Genomic DNA, 22549 nt, shown 5'->3' with positions numbered 1-22549 from the left:
CTATGGCAGAAACTCGTGGCCCTAAGTAGACAACATTCTCGAATCGAGGAACAGCTGATGATGACGCCAAAAAAAATTGTATACCCCAGTCCCTGAATGTGCATTATTTGTAGCATTTACTGAGGTTCAGTCACTCACTCATCATATTCATTTACAGTATACTTTGCAGGGATGGACTGACCATATGGGAAATTTCCTGAGTAACCTCATGACTGGTTCCCAAACATTATAACATATGCTTCAGTGATCCAACAAACTGGCACCTCCATTTTACACAAGAATCCTATGCTCTTTTATGGAGCCATCCTTCACTGATTACTTCTATCATCAAAAGCTCTGGTCTGAGCGTATCATTGAAAATGACTTTGTAACTTCTTCATCCATACAAAACTATTTTTGTTATGGTACACTGGGATCAAGAATGTGTTTAGATAAACATTCCCTATATAATGTGCATTGAGAGTAACTGGAAGCAGAGTCTTTGAATATTTGTAAGGTAAAGCTAGATAGATTCTTAATAACAAGGGGGTGAAAGGTTGTCGGGAGTAGGCAGGAATGTGGGGTTGAGATTACAATCAGATGAGCCATGATCTTATTGAATGGCGGAGCAGGATCGATGGGCCGAGTGGTCCACTCCTGCTCCTAATTCATATGTTTGTATGTTCTATAAGAATGGTTCCAGGGATGAGAAACTTTAGCTATGAGGATAGATTGGAGGGGTTGGGACTGTTCTCCTTGGAGAGAAGAAGGCTAAGAGGAGATTTGATAGAGATGTTCAAAATCATGAGGGGGCTGGACAGAGTAGAGAAGGAGAAGCTGTTCCCGCTCGTAAAAGGATAAGAACAAGAGGGCACAGATTTAAAGTGATTTACAAAAGAAGCAAATGCGACATGAGAAAAATCTTTTTCACACGACGAGTGGCTCGGGTCTGAAATGCACTGTCTGGAAGTGTGGTGGAGGCAAATTCAATCGAGGCATTCAAGAGGGCATTAGATGATTATTTGAATAGAAACATTGTGAAAGAGTACGGAGAAAAGGCAGGGCAATGGAACTAGGTCATAATGCTCATTTGGAGAGCCGGTGCAGAGACAATGAGCTGAATGGCTTCCTTATGTGCCGTTTTGTGATTCCATCTGTCAAACATTGTACCATGCCAAAGAAATCATTGTTAGCCTATTTTTGTCATGTTTATAGCACACCAGCAAAATGGCATGTGTGCAGATCTTATAAACAGGGGATTGTGAAAACGTGATCTCATTAATGGATTGACAAAATTCAGCAAATCACAACCTGCCAGTGATAATGATGCCCCAAGATGCTATTGAGTCATTGAATTGTGTAATCTTGGGAAATGTGTTACATCAGCTGTTGAATGCACAATTTGTGAATGAAAAAGCTACATGAAAATTAAGAAAATCTCAACTTACCCAGGAGCACTACCTTTCCAGCTAAGTTGCTATGGAAGAAGTCAGGTATGTGTGTTTACAGGCCCTTGCAGTGAATAGTGCAATCTTTTTAGTCCTATGCATTCATGTAAATAAGTACTTTTTAAATTCATTTACGGGATGTGGGCATCACTGGCTAGGCCAGCATTTATTGCCCATCCCTAATTACCCTTGAGAAGGTGGTGGTGAGCTGCCTTCTTGAACCACTCCAGTATCTGTGGTGTAGGTACACCCACAATGTTGTTAGGGAAAGAGTTCCAGAATTTTGACCCAGCGACAGTGAAGGAATGGCGATATATTTCCAAGTCAAGGTGGTGAGTGACTTAGAGAGGAACTTCCAGGTGGTGGCGTTCCCGTGTGTCTGCTGCCTTTGTCCTTCTAGATGATAGTGCTTGTGGATTTGGAACGTGCTGCCTGAGGAGCCTTGGTGAGTTCCTGCAGTGCCTCTTGTAGATGGTACACACTGCTGCCACTGTTCGTCAGTAGTGGAGGGAGTGAATGTTTGTGGAAGAGGTGCCAATCAAGCGGCTTGCTTTGTCCTGGATGATGTACAGCTTCTTGAGTGTTGTTGGAGCTGCACTCATCCAGGCAAATGGAGCGTATTCCATCACACTCCTGTCTTGTGCCTTGTAGATGGTGGACAGGCTCTGGGAGTCAGGAGGTGAGTTACTTGCCACAGGCTTCCTAGCCTCTGACCTGCTTTGTAGCCACAGTATTTATGTGGCTGGCCCAGTTCAGTTTCCGGTCAATGGTAACCCCCAGGATGTTGATTGTGGGGGATTCAGCGATGGTAATGCCATTGACAAGCGGTGATGGTCAGATTCTCTCTTGTTGGAGATGGTCATTGCCTGCACTTGTATGGCAAGAATTTTACTTGCCACTTGTAAGCCCATGCCTGGATATTGTCCAGGTCTTGCTGCATTTGGACCTGGACCGCTTCAGAACCTGAGGAGTCGCAAATAGTGCTAAACATTATGCAATCATCTGCAAACATCACCACTTCTGACGTTATGATGGTAGGAAGGTCATTGATGAAGCAGTTGAAGATGGTTGGGCCTAGAACACTACCCTGATGTAGAGATAGAGACAGAGATAGAGAAGGCCTAAGCCATGGGGGTACTTGAAAATAAGGAAAGAATGTGAAAAACGAGGCATTGTTTAACAGTGAGCCAATGTAGACAGGTGAGCAGAAGAAGTGATGGATGAGCAGAACTTAGTTTGAATTAGAATAAGGGATGATGGTCAGATTGTTGGAGATGGTCATAGCCTGGCACTTGTGTGTCGAGAATTTGACTTGCCACTTGCTACCATTTTGGATGATGTCACATTTATGAGGAGTAGAATGTGGGATGCCAGCCAGGCATATGTTGGAATGGTCAAGTCTAGAGGTAAAAAAGGTATGGATGAATGTCTCAGCAGCAGATGAGCTGAGGCAGGGTTGGAATCAAGCAATATTCCACAGATATGTGGTTGGAAGCTTGTCCTGGGTCAAATATGACGCTAAGGTTGCCAAAGATCTGATTCTACCTGAGATAATTCCCAGGGAGAGAAAGTTATGACTAGGGAGTTTGGTTCGGCAGGGAATGAAGACAATGGCTTTGATCTTCCCAATATTTAATTGGAGGAAATTTCTGCTCATCCTGTATTGCACATTGTACAATCCATCTGACAATTTAGATATAGTGGGAGGGGTCAAAAGAGTTGATGGTGAGGGAGAGTTCATTGCCATCGATACATGTCACATATTGTCAGGTAATGTCGTCGAGGGCCAGCATGTCGATAAGAAGCAGTTAGGGGTCAAGGATAGATTTTTAGAGGACAGCCAAGGTAACAATACAATGTGAGAAGAGAAGCCATTGATTCAATGCTAAGTTTAAATAGATAAGAATGGTACAGGCAAATCAACCCAACTGGATGACAGTGGAGAGATGTTGGAGGAGGATGGAGTACCCTGTCAAATGCTCCAGACAGGATGAGGGGGGATAATGTACCTTTGTCACGGCCATGTAGGATGTCATTTGTGAGCTGTTTTAGTACCAAATAAGTGGTGGAAACCTGATTGTAGGGATTCAAACATGGAGTTCCAGTTAAGACGGACTTAAGATGGATTTGAGAGGCAGCAATACATTCAAAGACTTTGGAAAAGAAATGGGGAAGTAATTTGCAAGGAAGGAAGATCAAATAGCTTTTTGAGGAGGGGGCCAATGACAGATTTCAAGGAGAGGAGGACGGTATGTGAAGATAGAACCCTTAACAATATCAGCTGACATGGGAACCAGGAAGGGAAGTTGATGGTCAGCAGTTTAATGGATGTAGGGTCAAGAAAGCAGGTGGAGGTTTCGTGGACAAAATAAATTCAGGAAGAGCATGAAAGGAGGCAAGAGATAAACTAGAGAAAGATATAATGTGAGGGTTCGGGCTAAGGGGATCCTTAAAGGATGTTTGGTCTAGTGAGTTAGGGACAGGAAGGAAGAGGAAAAAGACAGCTGATCAAATGGTCTCAATTTTGGTGACAAATAAGTCCACAAACTCCTCGCACTTGTTGAAGGAGTTGGTGGGAGAGACGGGGAAAATTGTTTGCCATAGAGAAAGGCAGTCAGGGGTTAGCAGAGAAATCCACCTTTTCCCCCCAACTTCAAGAACCATACTAATGCTATAAATTTGTGAACATGAATTTGTTGCTCATGGTTATGCTGGAGAAAAAAAATTGCACATACGACTGAAACGAAATACTTTTACTTACTTTTTGGGTGTTATATTACATGTGACCGTACAGGTATATTGTATCTGATTATAAGGCTTATAACTTTCATTAGGAAGACTTAAAAATTACTGATTTAGTACCTGGGGTTTTTGGTGTGGTAATACTAATTTTGAAAATGAGAAGTTAATTTAATTGAACTGCTGTGAGGATTATGCAATTAAAGCAATTATAACATTTTTGCTAAATAAATTAGTTTTAAAAATGAAGATGCTGGTTGCTGATAAAACAATGTCTTCCATGATGCAGATCTTTTCAAGACCTTGCCAAACAAACAGATGTTCCATATGGTACGGTCCTTGATTCAGAAGTATTGCATATAATCAAAACCAAGGGTCGAAATCCATTTGAACTTGAACAAACATATGCTCATTTGTGGAATATGATAAACAAAACGAATGGTTTGGAGAACTGTGTGAAGAGAATTCATGATGGAATTCAAAGGGTAAGTGAGCAACTGCATGGAAGACTTTATTTGCTACAATTTAAATGATATGTGACCTTGAATAGTCTCTACCAATAGTATTGTTTATAAATATATAATTGTAGATGTCGAAACTGCATTGGATGTATTTTGTAATTAAAGAATTACATGTGCATTTACTGGGTAGAAATGTGGATACACTAGCCTGGAAATCAGTCACAATTGCAAATGTTCCTTTTCAACATTTTAAATCAAAATGCAAGTCGAAATTTTTAATAGATGATGGCTCCAGGAATTTCACTAAAATCCATCTTGAACAATAGCTATACATACTTATTGCTGTTACAGATCTGAAGAGAAATTACTTCGAGCAATCAATCTGTGGTTATATTAAGAAGGAAATTGGAGCTTCCCTGCATGCCTTTGTAATGTTTTGATGAGTTAACAATAGCACTGGAACATATAATTTAGCAAGATAACTCAAGCAGTCACAATCATCCTTAATGCTTCTCAAACAATTTAAAAACTCTCAATTATTTAAAATGTTGAAATGCCTCAGAAGGCACTTTCATGAAAGGTTGGTGCTGACATCTGCAGCCTCCTGGATCAAAGTCTTCTTGCAGTGGATCACCAAGGTCACCTCACCTCTGAATTTCTTCACCAGATCCTCCCAGAGATCTGCTGATGACATCTGCAAGATTTCACAGTCTGCTGTCCACAAGTGTATTTCCCAGGTGACTGATGTCATGTTTTCCAGGGCCACCACCTATGCCAATTTTGTCACTGATAACGCCAGTCAGAACCAGAGGGTTACACATTGGCTGTATTCCCAAGGTACAGGGAGTCATAGGCTACACACATGTGGCAATGAAGGTACATACATGTGGCAATGAAGGCACCCTCAGGTCAACCAGCAGTCATTGCCAATCGAAGGGGATTCCACTCCATCAGTGTTCAGCTAGTATGTGATCACTAGAAGACTTTCACGCATGTCTGTGCAAGATATCCTGGAAGCTATCATGCTGCTTTCATTCTGCACCAGTCACATCTCCCACAGGTTTTTGCACCTCCAAACAGAATCAGCAAACGTGTCCTTGGAGACAAGGGCTACACTCTAAGGATGTGTTTGATGACACCAGTGAGAAGCACTATCACTTGCAGAGGAAATTTACAACTGGAGCCACATGAGCACAAAAACACTCATTGAGCAAGTCATTTGTGACTGAGGAAGCGATCCAGGTAACTGGACAAATCTGGAGACGTCCTTCAGTATGCAGCAACAAGGGTGTCCAGAATAGTAGTGTTCTGTTTTGCCTTGCACAGCAAAGAGGACTGGAGGAGAAGGAAGCTGATGATTTCCCTGCATCCTCGGAAGAGGAGGAAGAGCCAGGATCCCTGTAGCCGCACATCCAGATGTGTGCGAAGCTCATGATGGACCCATAAAGGCATGGTTCAGATAACCTGGGTGTGTGAAGTCTTATGGTGCAACAATGCTAAATCCATTGCCACCTCACCACTCTCCCAATCCCTGAACCACCCAACACAAATCACTCCCACAGTCAAAAATCCCTTGATCTCATTCACGCCTTTATGATCATACCATTCTTCTCAAAGTTAATGTTCTTTTAGAAGTCAGGAAGCAACAATGAAGAGGACAACGGAGACTTGAAATAAAGTGTAGGATCCATTTACATTTTCATTTACATTAAAACAGCAACATTGTTATAAACAACAAAATGAGAATCTCCTTGTGAAACTAAAAGGTCTTTTTCTTTTCATTTACGTCTACATAGGGCTATCCCAGTGGTCTTGGCAGAGCTCAAGGGTGCTGCTTGTTCCATTGCTCTGACAGCTGAGTTGCTCATGGTGGATGTCCTCTGGCCTGTGAGAGCTCTGTCAAGGACTAGCCCAGCTGCACTTGTGCAGGGTGTGATGGCCCATGTGCTTTGGTGCTATATTTTTTTTGTTGGGGTGAATATCCCTTTAAGAACTAGGTTCCTTTGAAAGATTTCACGCTTCCAGTAAATGACCATGTGACCAAGCTGCCTGAGAGAGGAGCGATAGTGCGAAAAAAAGTCAACCTGAAATTAATAGTAGGGATGAGGAGATCCCTAGGTGTGGCTCTGGCCTAATGCTGGTTTTTAGCTTTAGCACAACCTGACAGCAGGAAACATCTATTTCAAGCAGAGTTCAGTTGAAATTTTTATTCTGGTTGGAAGGGTGTAGAAAACTTGATAACTGAAGGACTTTACTAAAAGTAAGTTGAACTTCTGGGATAGCCAAGTGGAGAGGGAGAACTCATAGGTACAAGACTCTAGAGTTAAAGAACATCAGAACCAGGAGAGCTCTGATCCAAGGTAGCAACGCTTAAGATGCTGTTAGGGATTGGTGTAAAGTATCGATGCCACAAAACTGTGTGTCAGCATTGGTTGTTCAGCTGGGGATGTGAGGAGCTGCCTTGAGAGAGAGGAATGAATGAAGCTGCAACATTTGTTGGTCTGAGGAGTGCTGAGCAAAGCAATGCTGGGGAAGTAGGTGAGTTTGACGCCTGAATGTGGACCTACTGGTCTGGGACATTTCCTTTGCCTTTTGGGTTCCCTTCTTCTACGGGAACACAGAAGCATTATGTTAGTCGCCCCATAAGAATAGCCACAACTCCTTAGTGGCTTGCATGCTAGCTGCTGTCTTTGTGGCCATTCAAATGCCAGTGGCATTGGGCCACTCTGGAGCCACCTTGCGAAGGTTGGCAGTGCCAGGCTTGCACCCCTTATCAGTGCTGTAGGCAGTCCTTTCCAGAGAGATGCTGCATTGCCACCAGCATGGGTGGGCTCCCCCTCCCCATCTGACGCACCCTCATACTTGTTCAATTGTTAACTCCAAAAGGACCCAAGGTGTGGCATTCACCTTAGAGGAGCAGAGAAAGGTGCAGATGCACTTGCAGCACTGCAGCCAGGCTCTCCAGATGACCCCGCAACTGCTGACCTCTTCTGCGACAACGTCCATGCTCGTTTGGCTAGGTGGAGAGGTATCATCCTTCTGTCTCTGGCTAAGAGGACCTCCTGCCTTGCCCAAGAAACCCAGAGGAGAACATGCAGGGAGTCATTACTGAGCTCTGGGGCCACTCGGGATATTCCTCTGCCCTGTTGAGCAGCATGTCCTTCCTCAGGCCTTCACTACACCTCAGTAGCCCCTTGGCCCTCTCCCAATGGCACATCTACAATGATGGCTGGAGGTCTTCTGCAGCACAGAGGCTGCTGGGCAGGATGGTCAGAGCAGTGTTCTGGTGCAGATGCACCTTTAAAGATGGCGCCAGCATACCCAGTTGACGATGAGACATCCACCTCAGTCCCACCTCCAGCTGGTGAATGGTCAGCTGCCCCGTCTCCCACTATTAGTTGGCCAGCTGGTGCAGAATCACACTGTGAATGGGGATGGGAGCGGATGGTCCAGTACCACCTGCTTCCTGTCCCGCCTTCCCCTTCCCACTGGGTGCAGGCCTTTGTTTCAGCATACTCATTTTTTACACTATTTGTATCCCTTCTAGAAGCAAGTGCTTAATTATGTTTTCGTTCTGCTAAGTATGGTGGATTGTGTCATAGACCCACTCCTCCCCCAATCACCAGGGGCGAGCCTGGAAATTCCATGAAATCATACTAGGATTACTGAATGCCATTGAATAAATGCATCTGGCAACTTTCAGGGAACATCACATTCACCTACATGTATTAGTTTTAATGGTCATCCGCATCCGCAACAGTGAGGAGAGGGGAAGTAAAGGGGCAGGTGTTGCACCTTCTGCAGTTGCATGGGAAGGTGCGTCCCTCACCGTCCAAGGGCCCAAACACTCCTTTCAAGTGAAGCAGCATTTCGCTTGCACTTCCCTCAATTTAGTCTACTGCATTCGTTGCTCCCAATGCGGTTTCCTCTACATTGGAGAGACCAAACGCAGACTGGGTGTCCGCTTTGCAGAACACCTTCAGTCTGTCCGCAAGCATGACCCAGACCTCCCTGTCGTTTGCCATTTCAACACTCCACCCTGCTCTCATGCCCACATGTCCGTCCTTGGCCTGCTGCATTGTTCCAGTGAAGCTCAACGCAAACTGGAGGAACAGCACCTCATCTTCCGACTAGACACTTTACAGCCTTCCGGACTGAATATTGAGTTAAACAACTTCAGATCATGAAATTTCTCCTCCATCCCCACCCCCTTTCCGATCCCCCTCCTTTTTTTTCCAATAATTTAAATAGATTTTTCTTTTCCCACCTATTTCCATTATTTTTAAATGTATTTCCATCCATTGTTTTAGCCTATTTTGATCCCTTCCCTTCACCCCACCCCACCCCCACTAGGGCTATCTGTACCTTGCTTGTCCTGCTTTCTACCCTTAATTAGCACATTCCTTAGATAATATCACCTTCAACACCTCTTTGTCCTTTTGTCTATGACACCTTTTGCCTATGACATCTTTTGGTTTTCTCCACCTATCACTGGCCCTCTATCCAGCTCTACCCCACCCCCCCCACCCACCCCGACTTAAACCAGCTTATACTTCACCTCTTTTCTATTTTTACTTAGTTCTGTTGAAGAGTCATACAGACTCGAAACGTTAACTGTGTTCCTCTCCGCAGATGCTGCCAGACCTGCTGAGTTTTTCCAGGTATTTTTATTTTTGTTTTAGAAGCATTCCATCCTCATTGTCTGAGATCTATTTGCAACATCAAGTGGCAGAACAAACTCCCCATCACCGAGGTTCTTGCTCATCAGAGCTCAGTCTCACTGGGTCGGTCATGTGGTTCGCACATACCAAAGGCAGCATGGGAATCCACACCATAGGACGTCCCAGACTTTGATATAAAGACAATCTGAAAGCCAGCCTCAGGGCTTGCAAGCTGGATCACAATACATGGGAAAAAACAACCTTGGAGAGACCCACATGGAGAAGTCTCCATCATCAAGTGGTTTCGACATTTGAGGAGAACAGAGTGAAGCACCTCCAGGATAAGCGAGCGTGGCACAATGCCAATGGCTCCATCCATCCTTCCATACTTCATATGCAGTATTTACAATCACTCATGCAAATTGAGACTTGGCCTAATGTCAGACATGAGATTACATCAAAGTGGACTATAAACCTTTATTTTCTGAACATTCATCCATCAAGTGACAGGAAAATCCATCATCAATAAAAGGAGCCATATGGCCACATCCGGAATGACCTTTCCAGCCATATCCAGAACGTGCTGGGCAACCACGATGAAATTAAGGATTTAATAAGTAACAGGAGTCGTCAGAACCTCATTAGTATACCCAAGAGAGCAGTCCCTTTGATGTCACAAGGAAAGAATGAGTGCATTTTTAAAATTCATTCATGGGATGTGGGCTTCGCTGACTGGGCCAGCATTTATTGCCCATCCCTAGTTGCCCTTGAGAAGGTCGTGGTGAGCTGCCTTCTTGAACTACTTCAGTACATGTGGTGTAGGTACACCCACAGTGCTGCTAGGAAGAGAGTTCCAGGATTTTGATCCATCGACAGTGAAGGAACAGTGATATATTTCTAAGTCAGGATGGTGAGTGATTTGGAGGGGAACGTCCAGGTGGTGGTGTTCACATCTACCTGCTGCCCTTGTTCTTCTAGGTGGTAGTGGTCGTGGTTTTGGAAGGTGCTGTCAAAGCAGCATTGGTGAATTCCTGCAGTGCGTCTTGTAGATGGTACACACTGCTGCTACTGTGCGTCGGTGATGGAGGGAGTGAATGTTTGTGGATGTGGTGCCAATCAAGCGGGCTGCTTTGTCCTGGACGGTGTCAAACTTCTTGAGTGTTGTAGGAGCTGCACTCATCCAGGCAAGTGGGGAGTATTCCATCACACTTATGACTTGTGCCTTGTAGATGGTGTACAGGCTTTGGGGAGTCAGGAGGTGTGTTACCCTTCGCACATTTCATAGCCTCTGACCTGCTCTTGTAGCCACAGTATTTAGATGGCTAGCCCAGTTTAGTTTCTAGTCAATGGTAGCCCCCAGGATGTTGATAGTGGGGGATTCAGTGATGATAATGCCATTGAACATCAAGGGGCAATGGTTGGATTTTCTCTTGTTGGAGATGGTCATTGCCTGACACATGTGTGCGCAAATGTTACTTGCCACTTGTCAGCCCAAGCCTGGATATTGTCCAGGCCTTGCTGCATTTGGACATAGAATGCTTCAGTATCTGAGGAGCCGCAAATGGTACTGAATATTGTGCAATCATCAGCGAACATCTCCACTCCTGACCTTATGATGGAAGGAAGTCATTGATGAAGCAGCTGAAGATGGTTGGGCCAAGAACACTACCCTGAGGAATTCCTGCAGTGATGTCCTGGAGCTGAAATGGCTGACCTCCAACAACCACAACCATCTTCCTTTGTGCTAGGTATGACTCCAACCAGCGGTGAGCTTTCCCCCTGATTCCCATTGACTCCAGTTTTGCTGGGGCTCCTTGATGCCACACTCTGTCAAATGCTGCCTTGATGTCAAGGGCAGTAGCTCTCACCTCACCTCCAGAGTTCAGCTCTTTTGTCCATGATTGAACCAAGGCTGTAATGAGGTCAGGAGCTGAGTGGCCCTGGCGGAACCCAAACTGGGCACCAGTGGGCAGGTTATTGATAAGCAAAATGCCGTTTGATAGCTCTGTTGATGACCCCTTCCATTACTTTACTGATGATCAAGAGTAGACTGAAGGGGCGGTAATTGGCCAGGTTGGATTTGTCCTGGTTTTTGTGTACAGGATATACCTGGGCAATTTTCCTCATAGCCAGGTAGATGACAGTGTTGTAGCTGTACTGGAGCAGCTTGGCTAGGGGCATGGCAAGTTCTGGAGCACAAGTCTTCAATACTATTGCCGGAATATTGTCAGGGCCCATAGCCTTTGCAGTATCTCGTGCCTTCAGCCGTTTCTTGATATCATGTGCAGTGAATTGAATTGGCTGAAGTTTGGCATCTGTGATGCTGGGGATCTGCGGAGGAGACCGAGATGGATCATCCACTCGGCACTTCTGGCTGAAGATTGTAGCAAATGCTTCAGCCTTATCTTTTGCACTGATGTGCTGGGCTCCTCCATCATCGAGGATGGGGATATTTGTGGAGCCCCCTTCTCCAGTGAGTTGTTTAATTGTTCACAACCATTCACGACTGAATGTGGCAGGACTGCAGAGCTTAGATCTGATCCGTTGGTTGTGGGACCACTTTGCTCTGTCTATCACTTGCTGCTTATGCTATTTGGCATGCAAGTAAGCCTGTGTTATAGCCTCACCAGGTTGACATCTCATTTTTAGGTATGCCTGATGCGGCTCCTTACATAACCTCCTGCACTCTTCATTGAACCAGGGTTGATCCCCTGGCTTAAAAACAAAAAGCTAAAAGCTACTGCGGATGCTGGAAATCCAAAACAAAAACAGAATTACCTGGAAAAACTCAGCAGGTCTGGCAGCATCGGTGGAGAAGAAATCAGTTAACTTTTCGAGTCTTCATGACCCTTCGGCAGAACTGAGTATAGTTAGGAGAAAGGTGAAATATAAGTTGGTCTAAGGTGGGGGGGCGGGGGGAGAGAGAAGTTGAGGATGTGGTGATTGTGGAGATAAGCAAGCAGTGATAGGAGCAGATAATCAAAAGATGTCACAGACAAAAGGATCAAAGAGGTGTTGAAGGTGGTGATATTGTCTAAGAAAAGTGCTAATTAAGAATGGAAGACAGGATACTCAAGGTACAGCTCTAGTGAGGGTGGGGTGGAAAGACTAACAACGTTTTAGTTTTAGATTTAAAAATAATGGAAATAGGTGAGAAAAGAAGAATCTATATAAATTATTTATATTATTATTTATTATTATTTATTATTATTTATTTATTATTTATTATTTATCTCTGTGTTTAATTGACTGCCACCTCTCTTCAAGAAATGCCCTCTGTGAAGAAGTATGGTTCTGTTCTCCGACAGGATTTCCGCCTGTCTCTTCTGCCCTGCTCACCTTCATTGCTTTCCATTTCTCTCCTGGTGTTTGACAAGGTGTTTACTAAAACCCGCTTTCACAGCCATATCTCCTTTCTCAGCGACTGTCTCCGTCTCCGACTCACCCCACGTGGATTTCAACTGAAATTCCATCCCTCTTGTTTCGAACCCACCCAAGATTACAGGTATCTCCGGGACATAAAACGTTTCTCGGACTGCTGTTCCCGTCGCATTCTGAGATCCACACTCAGTGCCATGCGCCACCATATGAACACACTCGACCTCTCCCTCCAGCAGCACCGCCGCACCCTTTTTCAAAGCTGCGCGTGCCCCCAGTTTCATTTTATTCTTCGCCTCAACAAGAAACTTTTTCTCTTTCTCTCAAGTGCTAAGGAACGCAAGCTCCAACAACTCATCGACACCAACACCCATCTGGGACCCTCCACCCCTGCTTGTCCCTCCGTCCCCACCCCATCTTCCAATCCCAGCCCCAGCCGCGTATTCACTATACACCCTGACCTTCCCCTCTCCGATGCTGAACGTTCAGTGCTCAGCAAAGGACTTAGTTTCATACCCTTACACCCTCATCTCAATGAATTTCAGGCTCGGCATGATGCTGAACTCTTCTTCCGCCGTCTTCGTCTCCGTGCTCACTTCTTTGGGCAGGAGTCCTCTCCCCGTTCAACGGATCCTTTTACCCACCTCCAATATTCTCCCTCCACCTGGACCCCTCCCTCTGGATTCTTATCTTCTCTTGATCTTTTCATTGAGAACTGTCGGCGTGACATTAGCCGTCTCAATTTCTCTGCTCCTCTCACCCATTCTAATCTGTCTCTCTCTGAACTCACTGCACTCCGTTCTCTCAGGTCCAACCCCAACATTGTCATCAAACCCGCTGACAAGGGTGGTACTGTTGTTGTCTGGCGCATTGACCTCTACCTCGCGGAGGCTGAGCATCAACTCGCAGACACTTCCTCCTACCTCTCCCTGGACCATGACCCCACCACTGAACATCAAGCCATTGTTTCCAGGACTGTCACTGACCTCATCTCCTCTGGAGATCTTCTTCCCACAGCTTCCAACTTGATAGTCGCCCAACCTCGGACGGCCCGCTTCTACCTCCTACCCAAAATCCACAAACAGAACTGTCCTGGCAGACCGATCGTGTCAGCCTGTTCCTGCCCCACGGAACTCATTTCTCGTTATCTTGACTCCCTTCTCTCTCCCCTTGTCCAGTCCCTTCCCACCTACATCCGTGATTCCTCTGACACCTTACGTCACATCAACAATTTCCAGTTCCCTGGCCCCAATCGCTTCCCCTTCACCATGGATGTCCAATCCCTCTACATCTCCATCCCCCACCATGATGGTCTGAGGGCCCTTAGCTTCTTCCTTGAACAGAGGCCCGAACAATCCCCATCCACCACTACTCTCCTCCGTCTGGCTGAACTTGTTCTCACACTGAACAGTTTCTCCTTTAACTCCTCTCACTTCCTCCAAATAAAAGGTGTGGCTATGGGTACCCGCATGGGCCCCAGCTATGCCTGTCTCTTTATGGGGTATGTGGAACATTCCTTGTTCCAGTCCTACTCCGGCCCCCTCCCACAACTCTTTCTCCGGTACATCGATGATTACTTCGGTGCTGCTTCATGCTCTCGTCGGGACCTGGAAAAATTTATTAATTTTGCTTCCAATCTCCACCCCTCCATCATTTTCACATGGTCCATCTCTGACACTTCTCTTCCCTTCCTTGACCTCTCTGTCTCAATTTCTGATGATAGACTGTCCACCAATATCCATTACAAGCCTACCAACTCCCACAGCTACCTCGACTACAGCTCCTCACACCCCGCTTCCTGTAAGGACTCCATCCCATTCTCTCAGTTCCTTCGCCTCCGTCGTATCTGTTCTGATGCCGCTACCTTCAAAAACAGCTCCTCTGACATGTCCTCCTTCTTCCTTAACCGAGGTTTTCCACCCACGGTCGTTGACAGGGCCCTCAACCATGTCCGGCCCATATCCCGCGCATCCTCCCTCACGCCTTCTCCTCCTTCCCAGAAACATGATAGGGTCCCCCTTGTCCTCACTTATCACCCCGCCAGCCTCCGCATTCAAAGGATCATCCTCCGCCATTTCCGCCAACTCCAGCATGATGCCACCACCAAACACATCTTCCCTTCACCCCCCCTGACGGCATTCCGTAGGGATCGTTCCCTCCGGGACACCCTGTTCCACTCCTCCATTACCCCCTACTCCTCAACCCCCACCTATGGCACCTCCCCATGCCGACGCAGAAGATGCAACACCTGCCCCTTCACTTCCTCTCTCCTCACCGTCCAAGGGCCCAAACACTCCTTTCAAGTGAAGCAGCATTTCACTTGCATTTCCCCTAACTTAGTCTACTGCATTCGTTGCTCCCAATGCGGTCTCCTCTACATTGGAGAGACCAAACGCAAACTGGGCGACCGCTTTGCAGAACACCTGCGGTCTGTCCGCAAGAAAGACCCAAACCTCCCTGTCGATTGCCATTTTAACACTCCACCCTGTTCTCTTGCCCACATGTCTGTCCTTGGCTTGCTGCATTGTTCCAGTGAAGTCCAACGCAAACTGGAGGAACAGCACCTCATCTTCCGACTAGGCACTTTACAGCCTTCCGGGCTGAATATTGAATTTAACAACTTTAGATCTTAAACTCCCCCTCCCCCCATCCCCACCCCGTTTCTCCCCCCTCCCCTTTTTTTTTCAATAATTTATATAGATTCTTCTTTTCTCACCTATTTCCATTATTTTTAAATCTAAAACTAAAACTTTGTTAGTCTTTCCACCCCACCCCCACTAGAGCTGTACCTTGAGTACCCTGTCTTCCATTCTTAATTAGCACTTTTCTTAGACAATATCACCACCTTCAACACCTCTTTGATCCTTTTGTCTGTGACATCTTTTGATTATCTGCTCCTATCACTGCTTGCTTATCTCCACAATCACCACACCCTCAACTTCGCTCTCCCCCCGCCCCCCCCCCCACCTTAGACCAGCTTATATTTCACCTTTCTCCTAACTATACTCAGTTCTGCCGAAGGGTCATGAAGACTCGAAACGTTAACTGATTTCTTCTCCACCGATGCTGCCAGACCTGCTGAGTTTTTCCAGGTAATTCTGTTTTTGTTTTTGATCCCCTGGCTTGATGGTAATGGTAGACTGGGGGGGGAGGGGCGGTATGCCGGGCCATGAGGTTACAGATTGTGTTCAAGTACAATTCTGCTGCTGCTGATGGCCCACAGCGCCTCATGGATGCCCAGGTTTGAGTTGCTAGATCTGTTCGAAATCTATCCCATTTAGCACGGTGGTAGTGCCACACAACACGATGGAGGGTATCCTCAATGTGAAGCCGGTATTTCATCTCCACAATGACTGTACAGTTGTCACTCCTACCGATACTGTCATGGACAGATGCACCTGCGGCAGGCAGGTTGGTGAGTATAAGGTCAAGTATGTTTTTCCCTCTTGTTGGTTCCCTCACCACCTGCCACAGACACACTCTAGCACCTATGTCCTTTAGGACTTGGCCAGCTCAGTCAGTAGAGGTGCTACCGAGCCACTCTTGGTGGTGGACTTTGAAGCCCCCCCACCTAGAGTACATTCTGCACCCTTGTCATCCGCAGTGCTTCCTCCAAGTGGTGTTCAACATGGAGGAGCACTGTTTCATCAGCTGAGGGAGGGCATTACATGGTAATCAGCAGGAGGTTTCCTTGCCCATATTTGACCTGATGTCATGAGAGTTCATGGGGTCCAGAGTCGATGTTGAGGAATCCCAGGGCAAATCCCTCCCAACCATATACCACTGTGCTGCCACCTCTGCTGGGTCTATCCTGCCGGTGGGACAGGACATACCCAGGGATGGTGATGGTGGTGCCTGGGACGTTATCTGTAAGGTATGATTCCGTGACGATGACTATGTCAGGCCGTTACTTGACTAGTCTGTGAGACAGCTCTCCCAATTTTGGCACTAGCCCCCAGATGTTAGTAAGGAGGATTTTGCAGGGTCGAATGAAATTGCCATTGTCGTTTCCAGTGCCTAGGTCGATGCCGGGTGGTCCATACGGTTTCATTCTTTTTTTGTGACTTTTTAGCAGTTTATTGCAACTGAGTGGCTTGCTAGGCCATTTCAGAGGGCAGTTAAGAGTCAACCACATTGCTTTGGCTCTGGAGTCACATGTAGGCCAGACCAGATACGGGCGACAGATTTCCTTTCCTAAAGGACATTAATGAACCAGATGGGTTTTTACAACAATTGACAATGGTTACATGGTTATCATCAGACTTTTAATTCCAGATTTTTTTCTTGGTTTATAAAGGATTAATATTTCCTGATAATCCAGCGTTTTCTTGCTGGTAGTTGCTGCCCTGTAGAAAAGTGATGCGGTCTCACCTTGGCAATGAAAGCAACAATGACCAAATGTATGCAGTGGTTTACTGCAGAGTGGCTAATATGACAGATATCACTTGAGGAAATTTAAAGGACCTAATTACATTTAAATTGACGACAGCCATAACTTTTATTGCCACCTTTTACTACACTCAGCTGGTTTGGTGTCTGACTGCAGGGGATGGCAAAGTTTCAAGATTTCTTCTTTGGTGAAGCATAAACAGCAACAGCAGAGTTCCTTGGACACACACAAATATCTGCAGTGTTGTCTGTACACACATCTCCTTGATTGGACCCAATGCATTCAGCCTGTTTTGACTGCAGGTGCACCTGTCTGTACTCATCTTTGGAACTCTTCCCCATTCTGAATTATCCTAAGGGCGAACAGCACTTCCTAAAGGAATGATCATCCTGTGCAGTGTGGGTTATTGTCATTCAGAAGGTGTCCATTTTTTAAGTAAACAAAAAAAACAGCAGTAACCTTTAAACTGGCCACCAGATGCACCTAAAAAGGGGAAATAAAAACCAACTATCAAGGCTAAAAAGTAAAACTCCACTGTCACGTTCAAAACCAGGTCAGACAGACCCATGACAAAAACTTCTATTCTGAAGACAAAGATGTCATTTAGGAAATCTGATCATTGTATACATGTGCACAATGATGACATGGCATTCAGCAATGATATCACTGAGGAACCCCATGTGGACAGCACAGGTAACAGCTCGAGGTCCTGTCAACCCCTGGGCAATCAACATAAGACTATGTAATACCACCAAAAGCAGTGCTATGCAAACAAACTTTTATCCGATAGTAGGCTGCATTTTATGTGGCCCTGCCAAGCGTCTTTTCAGCAGGGGGCACGTAAATGGGCAGGTGTGCACCCCACCATATTCCCACCTACCCTTGAGCTCATCCCCTTAATACATTGCTGGGGGGGCACAGTGTTGGACAGATGCCGTAATCAACAGACCACCCACCATATTTAAATAGGCAATCAAGGGTCAATTAGGCTTGTTACCAAGCCGATTGACCCTGCTAATACCTTGTCCATGCTACAAAACCTTTGGTGTGGGTAGTTGGGCAGGAGTGGGAAGCTCGATTTTTTTAAAATAAATTCTGCAAAGTGCAGGAAGGAAGTGGGGAGGATTCTATCTTTGGGGGCTGTCCTTTGTGGAACGGGCGGGTGGCCCCCCTTCTCACCTGCAGCCTTTAACCCACCAACTCCCCACTTCCCTTCCTAACCTGCCCGAACACTTTCCGACCAGGAGATGGATTTACCTGTTGCTGGGGATGCATTGCTCCTCCTTCTTGCTCCTCTTCATAGTCCTGGCAGCACTCACTAATGTGCACTTGGCGCTGCTGGGACTGATGGAGGTGCTGGCCAATCGGATTAGCCGGCAGCTCTTAAGGGCGGGCAATTGACAACCAATCTTTGGGCAAATATAAAGCTCAGGCAAACTTTTAAAAACATTTTGTAACAAGAATTTGTTGGGCAACGCAAGACCAGCTAACAGTGAGAAACTTCATCAAGCTACCCTCCCTCCACCTTTCTGATGATAATGTTGGTAAAGCAGAGAATTGTATAAGTTTTCTATTGAGGCTCTGGAGGGAGTGCAAGAGTATGAGGTTGGCCTAACACCTCATATGCCATTTCTTCCCAATACTCCTTGGAACAGCATCAAATAACTTTGATCAACCTCTGTTAATACATGTACAAGCTGTACAACAAACAAATATAACACCTGTAACTAGTTTAGTGATAGCCCCCTAGCTAATAGTAGTTTACAGTATCTATATCTTTTGGCTGATTAGCGTTGAAGTAGATAGCCGACATACACTGTAATATCCAGATCTGATACTACGTAGCAAGCGTGTACTGCCCGTACATAGTCTATGGTACAGCACTTGCTCAGCCATGTAAGCTTTTCTGCTGTGTGCAAAATTTAAGCAAAAATGTATCATACCTAAAAATTAAGAACACCAGTTGAAAATAGAAAATGCAGGATTTTTTTTGTTCGGAGTGCAGTTGGAACAGAATGCCAACATTGGTGGTAGAATGGGAGATTTTGATGGATTTTTAAGGAGCAAATGGGACACTGTGCTATTAGAAATGCATCAAGGGCATATTGTGGATAGGTGACCGAATGGACCAAAGGTCTTCTCCTATCTGAAACTGTTACCATCCATTCTTGATTCTAATAATCCATCTCATGTATCTCAACGGAAGAATAATGAAAACCTGGTTCATCAAGTGCCCATGAATATCCACCAATGTGGGATTCCATGAATGTAAAACTGTACATCTGGATCTGTGTCAATGAACAGACTCAAAATGAGCAGCAGATGTAGCTAAATTAGCAGAACCAGGATTTCAGGCAGGAAGAATGTCCTTGTGAGACACCACTGCAGTCACAATTTCTAGAAAGTATTGAGGAAAACAATGATGGTCAGTCATTATAAATTAATTGGATTTTGTGTTCCTTATCAAATTCTTGGGGGTTTGGTACATAAGTATCACATGGGTTCATAGAAATCTCGATAATATGAGGTCATAATTTACTATAGGTTAAATTAAGTTCAGCTCACCAACTATATATTTGCCCCTTTAGCAGGAATGGAATCCACAATAGGGAACAAAAACAGAAAATGCTGGAAAAACTCAGCAGGTCTAGCAGCATCTGTGGAGAGAGAAACAGAGTTAATGTTTGGGGTTCGTATGACACTTCTTCAGAGCGTCATATGGACTCAAAACGTTAACTCTGTTTCTCTCTCCACAGATGCTGCTAGGCCTGCTGAGTTTTTCCAGCATTTTCTGTTTTTGTTTCAGATTTCCAGCAGCTGTAGCATTTTGTTTTTATCCACAATAGGGTAGTCAGATGTAGTTTAATTGTACAAATATGCACTTATTTCAATATTGTTGTAGTATTCTATGCCACACCTGGAGCAACTGAACTGAAATGTTTCACTGGTCAAACTGAGCTATTTTCTGCTGCTTAGACTTCCCCTTTCATATTCCTTCTGAATATTGCCAGATTTGCCTCAGACTCTGACTAGCCCTTCACTGCAAAGCGTACACATTTGGCTTGACTACTATAGAGCTCTGCTGACCTTAGCTGTAATGTCTGAACCTAGCTAGGTGGATTTTTACAGGTAGACAGCACCACTGCTTTGACTAATATGGACAATATTCAATCCTTTCTCTAATTCAAAAAGTGCAAAGAGTGAAGTACACAGGCAGAGACAGAACTAATCCATTGAAAGAATTGGTTCAATTTGGTGATTTTTTTTCACTGTTTGTGATACAAGGAAAGGAAAAGAGAGGGCAATGAATCCACCAACTTTTCCAGTGAGCAGGGAAGTGATAAGAGGATTAGTTTGTTGGTCCATGTGGGAAGAACATTTAGGCTACTGCATGTATACTGCCATCTATTGTGAGAAAGTACTGGTGTTTTGGCTTTCAGGCTCCACCCTTGCACATTTTTAATTCTGTTCAGGGCCATGTGGAATCCAGCAGTAGTATAAAATGAATGCTGTTTTCCAATGAGGTTTAGGAAAGCAAATGGATCTTTTCTGTCAATGTATGAGCAGCTGTATGCATCACAGAGTTAGTCAGAGCCTTCAGCATTTCTATTTCTTTAAACAAACTAGACAGTGAGTTTGACCGTGGACTATTATTATTACATGCCTCAGATAAGATTTGTATCTACTTGTGAGTTTATCCGGAATAAGTTGAATGATATTTCAGAACCAAGCTAGTTGACTGCATATTGAAGGAGCTAGAAAAAAGCTATTAATCACAGAATTAATACTGTAAATAGCAAGCAATAGATTGCAAAATTATCTATGAAAATGGATGATGCTTTCAAAGTAAATTACTGAAATAAAAATTATCTGGAGCCATGAAATGCTGACTGGATAAATGGTTTCCACTGTTTTTAGCTTTACAATTAAGTATTATGAACGAATGGATTCCAATTAAATGAATGGGGCTATGAATTTTGGTGCAGAATATGTTTACTTCTGATGTAAGTGTATTGTGAGGGAAAAGAACAAAACATCATTAGTCAGTGCCATTTGTGATAATCTCTGTCAAATCAAAGGATTCAAAATTCAGTGTTATACCAAATAAAGTGTTTATGATCAGTTCAGTTATCAATACTATTACCGTGGCTCAAAAATTATTTCCACAAAACATGGTACAAAAAATCAATCCCATATATATCTACCTAATTTATGTAAGATGATACGATCCAGGTTTTCCTGTATTGCAGTATATCGTTAGACGAGCATAGGTTGAGGGCACACCTTAAGGGCTCTATGTTGCTCCCCCTAGTTCAGTGTCACATTCAGGATGGATTTCTAATAGCATTTACCATTGTTGTATTTGGTTTTAATGTGTGTAACTAATGGCATTCAAAATGTCGTGAAATCATTATTATAAAACTAGTTGAAATTGCTGTAGCTCCTGCTGGGTTTTGGAAAGCAGATGAAAAGCTCTTCATTAATGAAAATAACACTGCTATTTATATCTGCAGAGCTGTCAGAAGTAACAATGTTACCTTTGCTTTAACAAGACAGTGAGTTAAAGTCTGATTTTTTGTCACTTATATCAAAGCCATTGTTGCGGTATCACTACATTAATCTGTCGGGAGTTAGTAAGCAGGGAAAGTGTTATTATTTGCAAAAAAAAACTGAACATTTTGGCCTTCCAAGGAAGCTTATGTTAAGTTTATGTTATAAAATGTTAATTGTTGAACTAATAAAAATGGCAAGTACTCAAGCTTGGAGGGCCCAGGCAGCTGCAGGCATGGTGGCCAGTAGTGAAGCATTTAAAATCGCAGATGTTTACAAGGTCAGAATTGGATGAGCACAGAGGTATCAAAGGTTTGTGGGGCTAGAGAGATAAGGGGCCGGGTTTGCCTGTCCTAACATGGGGAAAAACTGTGCCGGGTGGGCAGAAAAAGAGGCGGGCAGGTCCCACATGCGGAAGTCCTACCCCCATTCTCATCACCGGCAATTTTTAGCAGCGGTGGGTGGAAAGGGGGCAGGGTCGTGATGCCGCATACAGCATATGCTGAACTTGCTGGCTCCATTGCAGGACTGAGCATTTTAGACCCTCTGCAATTTTGAATCAGGTCAGCTTCTGAAGGTGACATGATTCATGCCAGCTCAGAGCTGTCATAAACCATGGGGACCCCTAGTCTGGAGTTGGGAACCTTTTAGTAGGCAAGTTCAAAAGGTATTGTCAACTTCACATGTCAACATGTAATGCTATATGATTAGTTAAATATATAATTTAATACAGTGATTGATGATAGGGCTTTAATCTTAAAAGGTGAGTGACCATTAAATTGACCAGCATTGTGAAAGTGGAAAAGTCTTCACGTACATTAGAGTACATTATCCAATGGATAAATGCTCATCTGCATTGCACAGTATTGGTATTCAGATTTGACTGTGTCAGTTGTCCCCCGAAATTTAACTTTTCAATTGTTAGTTTAGACATTTGTTCCT

At 44.6% G+C, this 22549-nt stretch overlaps 1 protein-coding gene across 1 annotated transcript in view; it reads left to right on the top strand.

The window, feature by feature from the left end:
- LOC144685834 (glutamate receptor ionotropic, delta-2-like) overlaps window positions 1-22549 on the top strand; it is a 428425-nt gene that overhangs the window by 373575 nt on the left and 32301 nt on the right. Inside the window, exon 13 of the mRNA XM_078550780.1 lies at window positions 4456-4651. Coding sequence (XP_078406906.1) covers window positions 4456-4651 — 196 coding nt within the window. The remainder of the gene's footprint in view (window positions 1-4455; window positions 4652-22549) is intronic.

Source organism: Cetorhinus maximus, chromosome 10 (genome assembly GCF_964194155.1).
Source record: "Cetorhinus maximus chromosome 10, sCetMax3.hap1.1, whole genome shotgun sequence".
In the NCBI taxonomy this organism is placed as follows: domain Eukaryota; kingdom Metazoa; phylum Chordata; class Chondrichthyes; order Lamniformes; family Cetorhinidae; genus Cetorhinus; species Cetorhinus maximus.
Note: the sequence above shows the minus strand (reverse complement) of the source record. Positions and strands in the feature narration are given on the sequence as shown.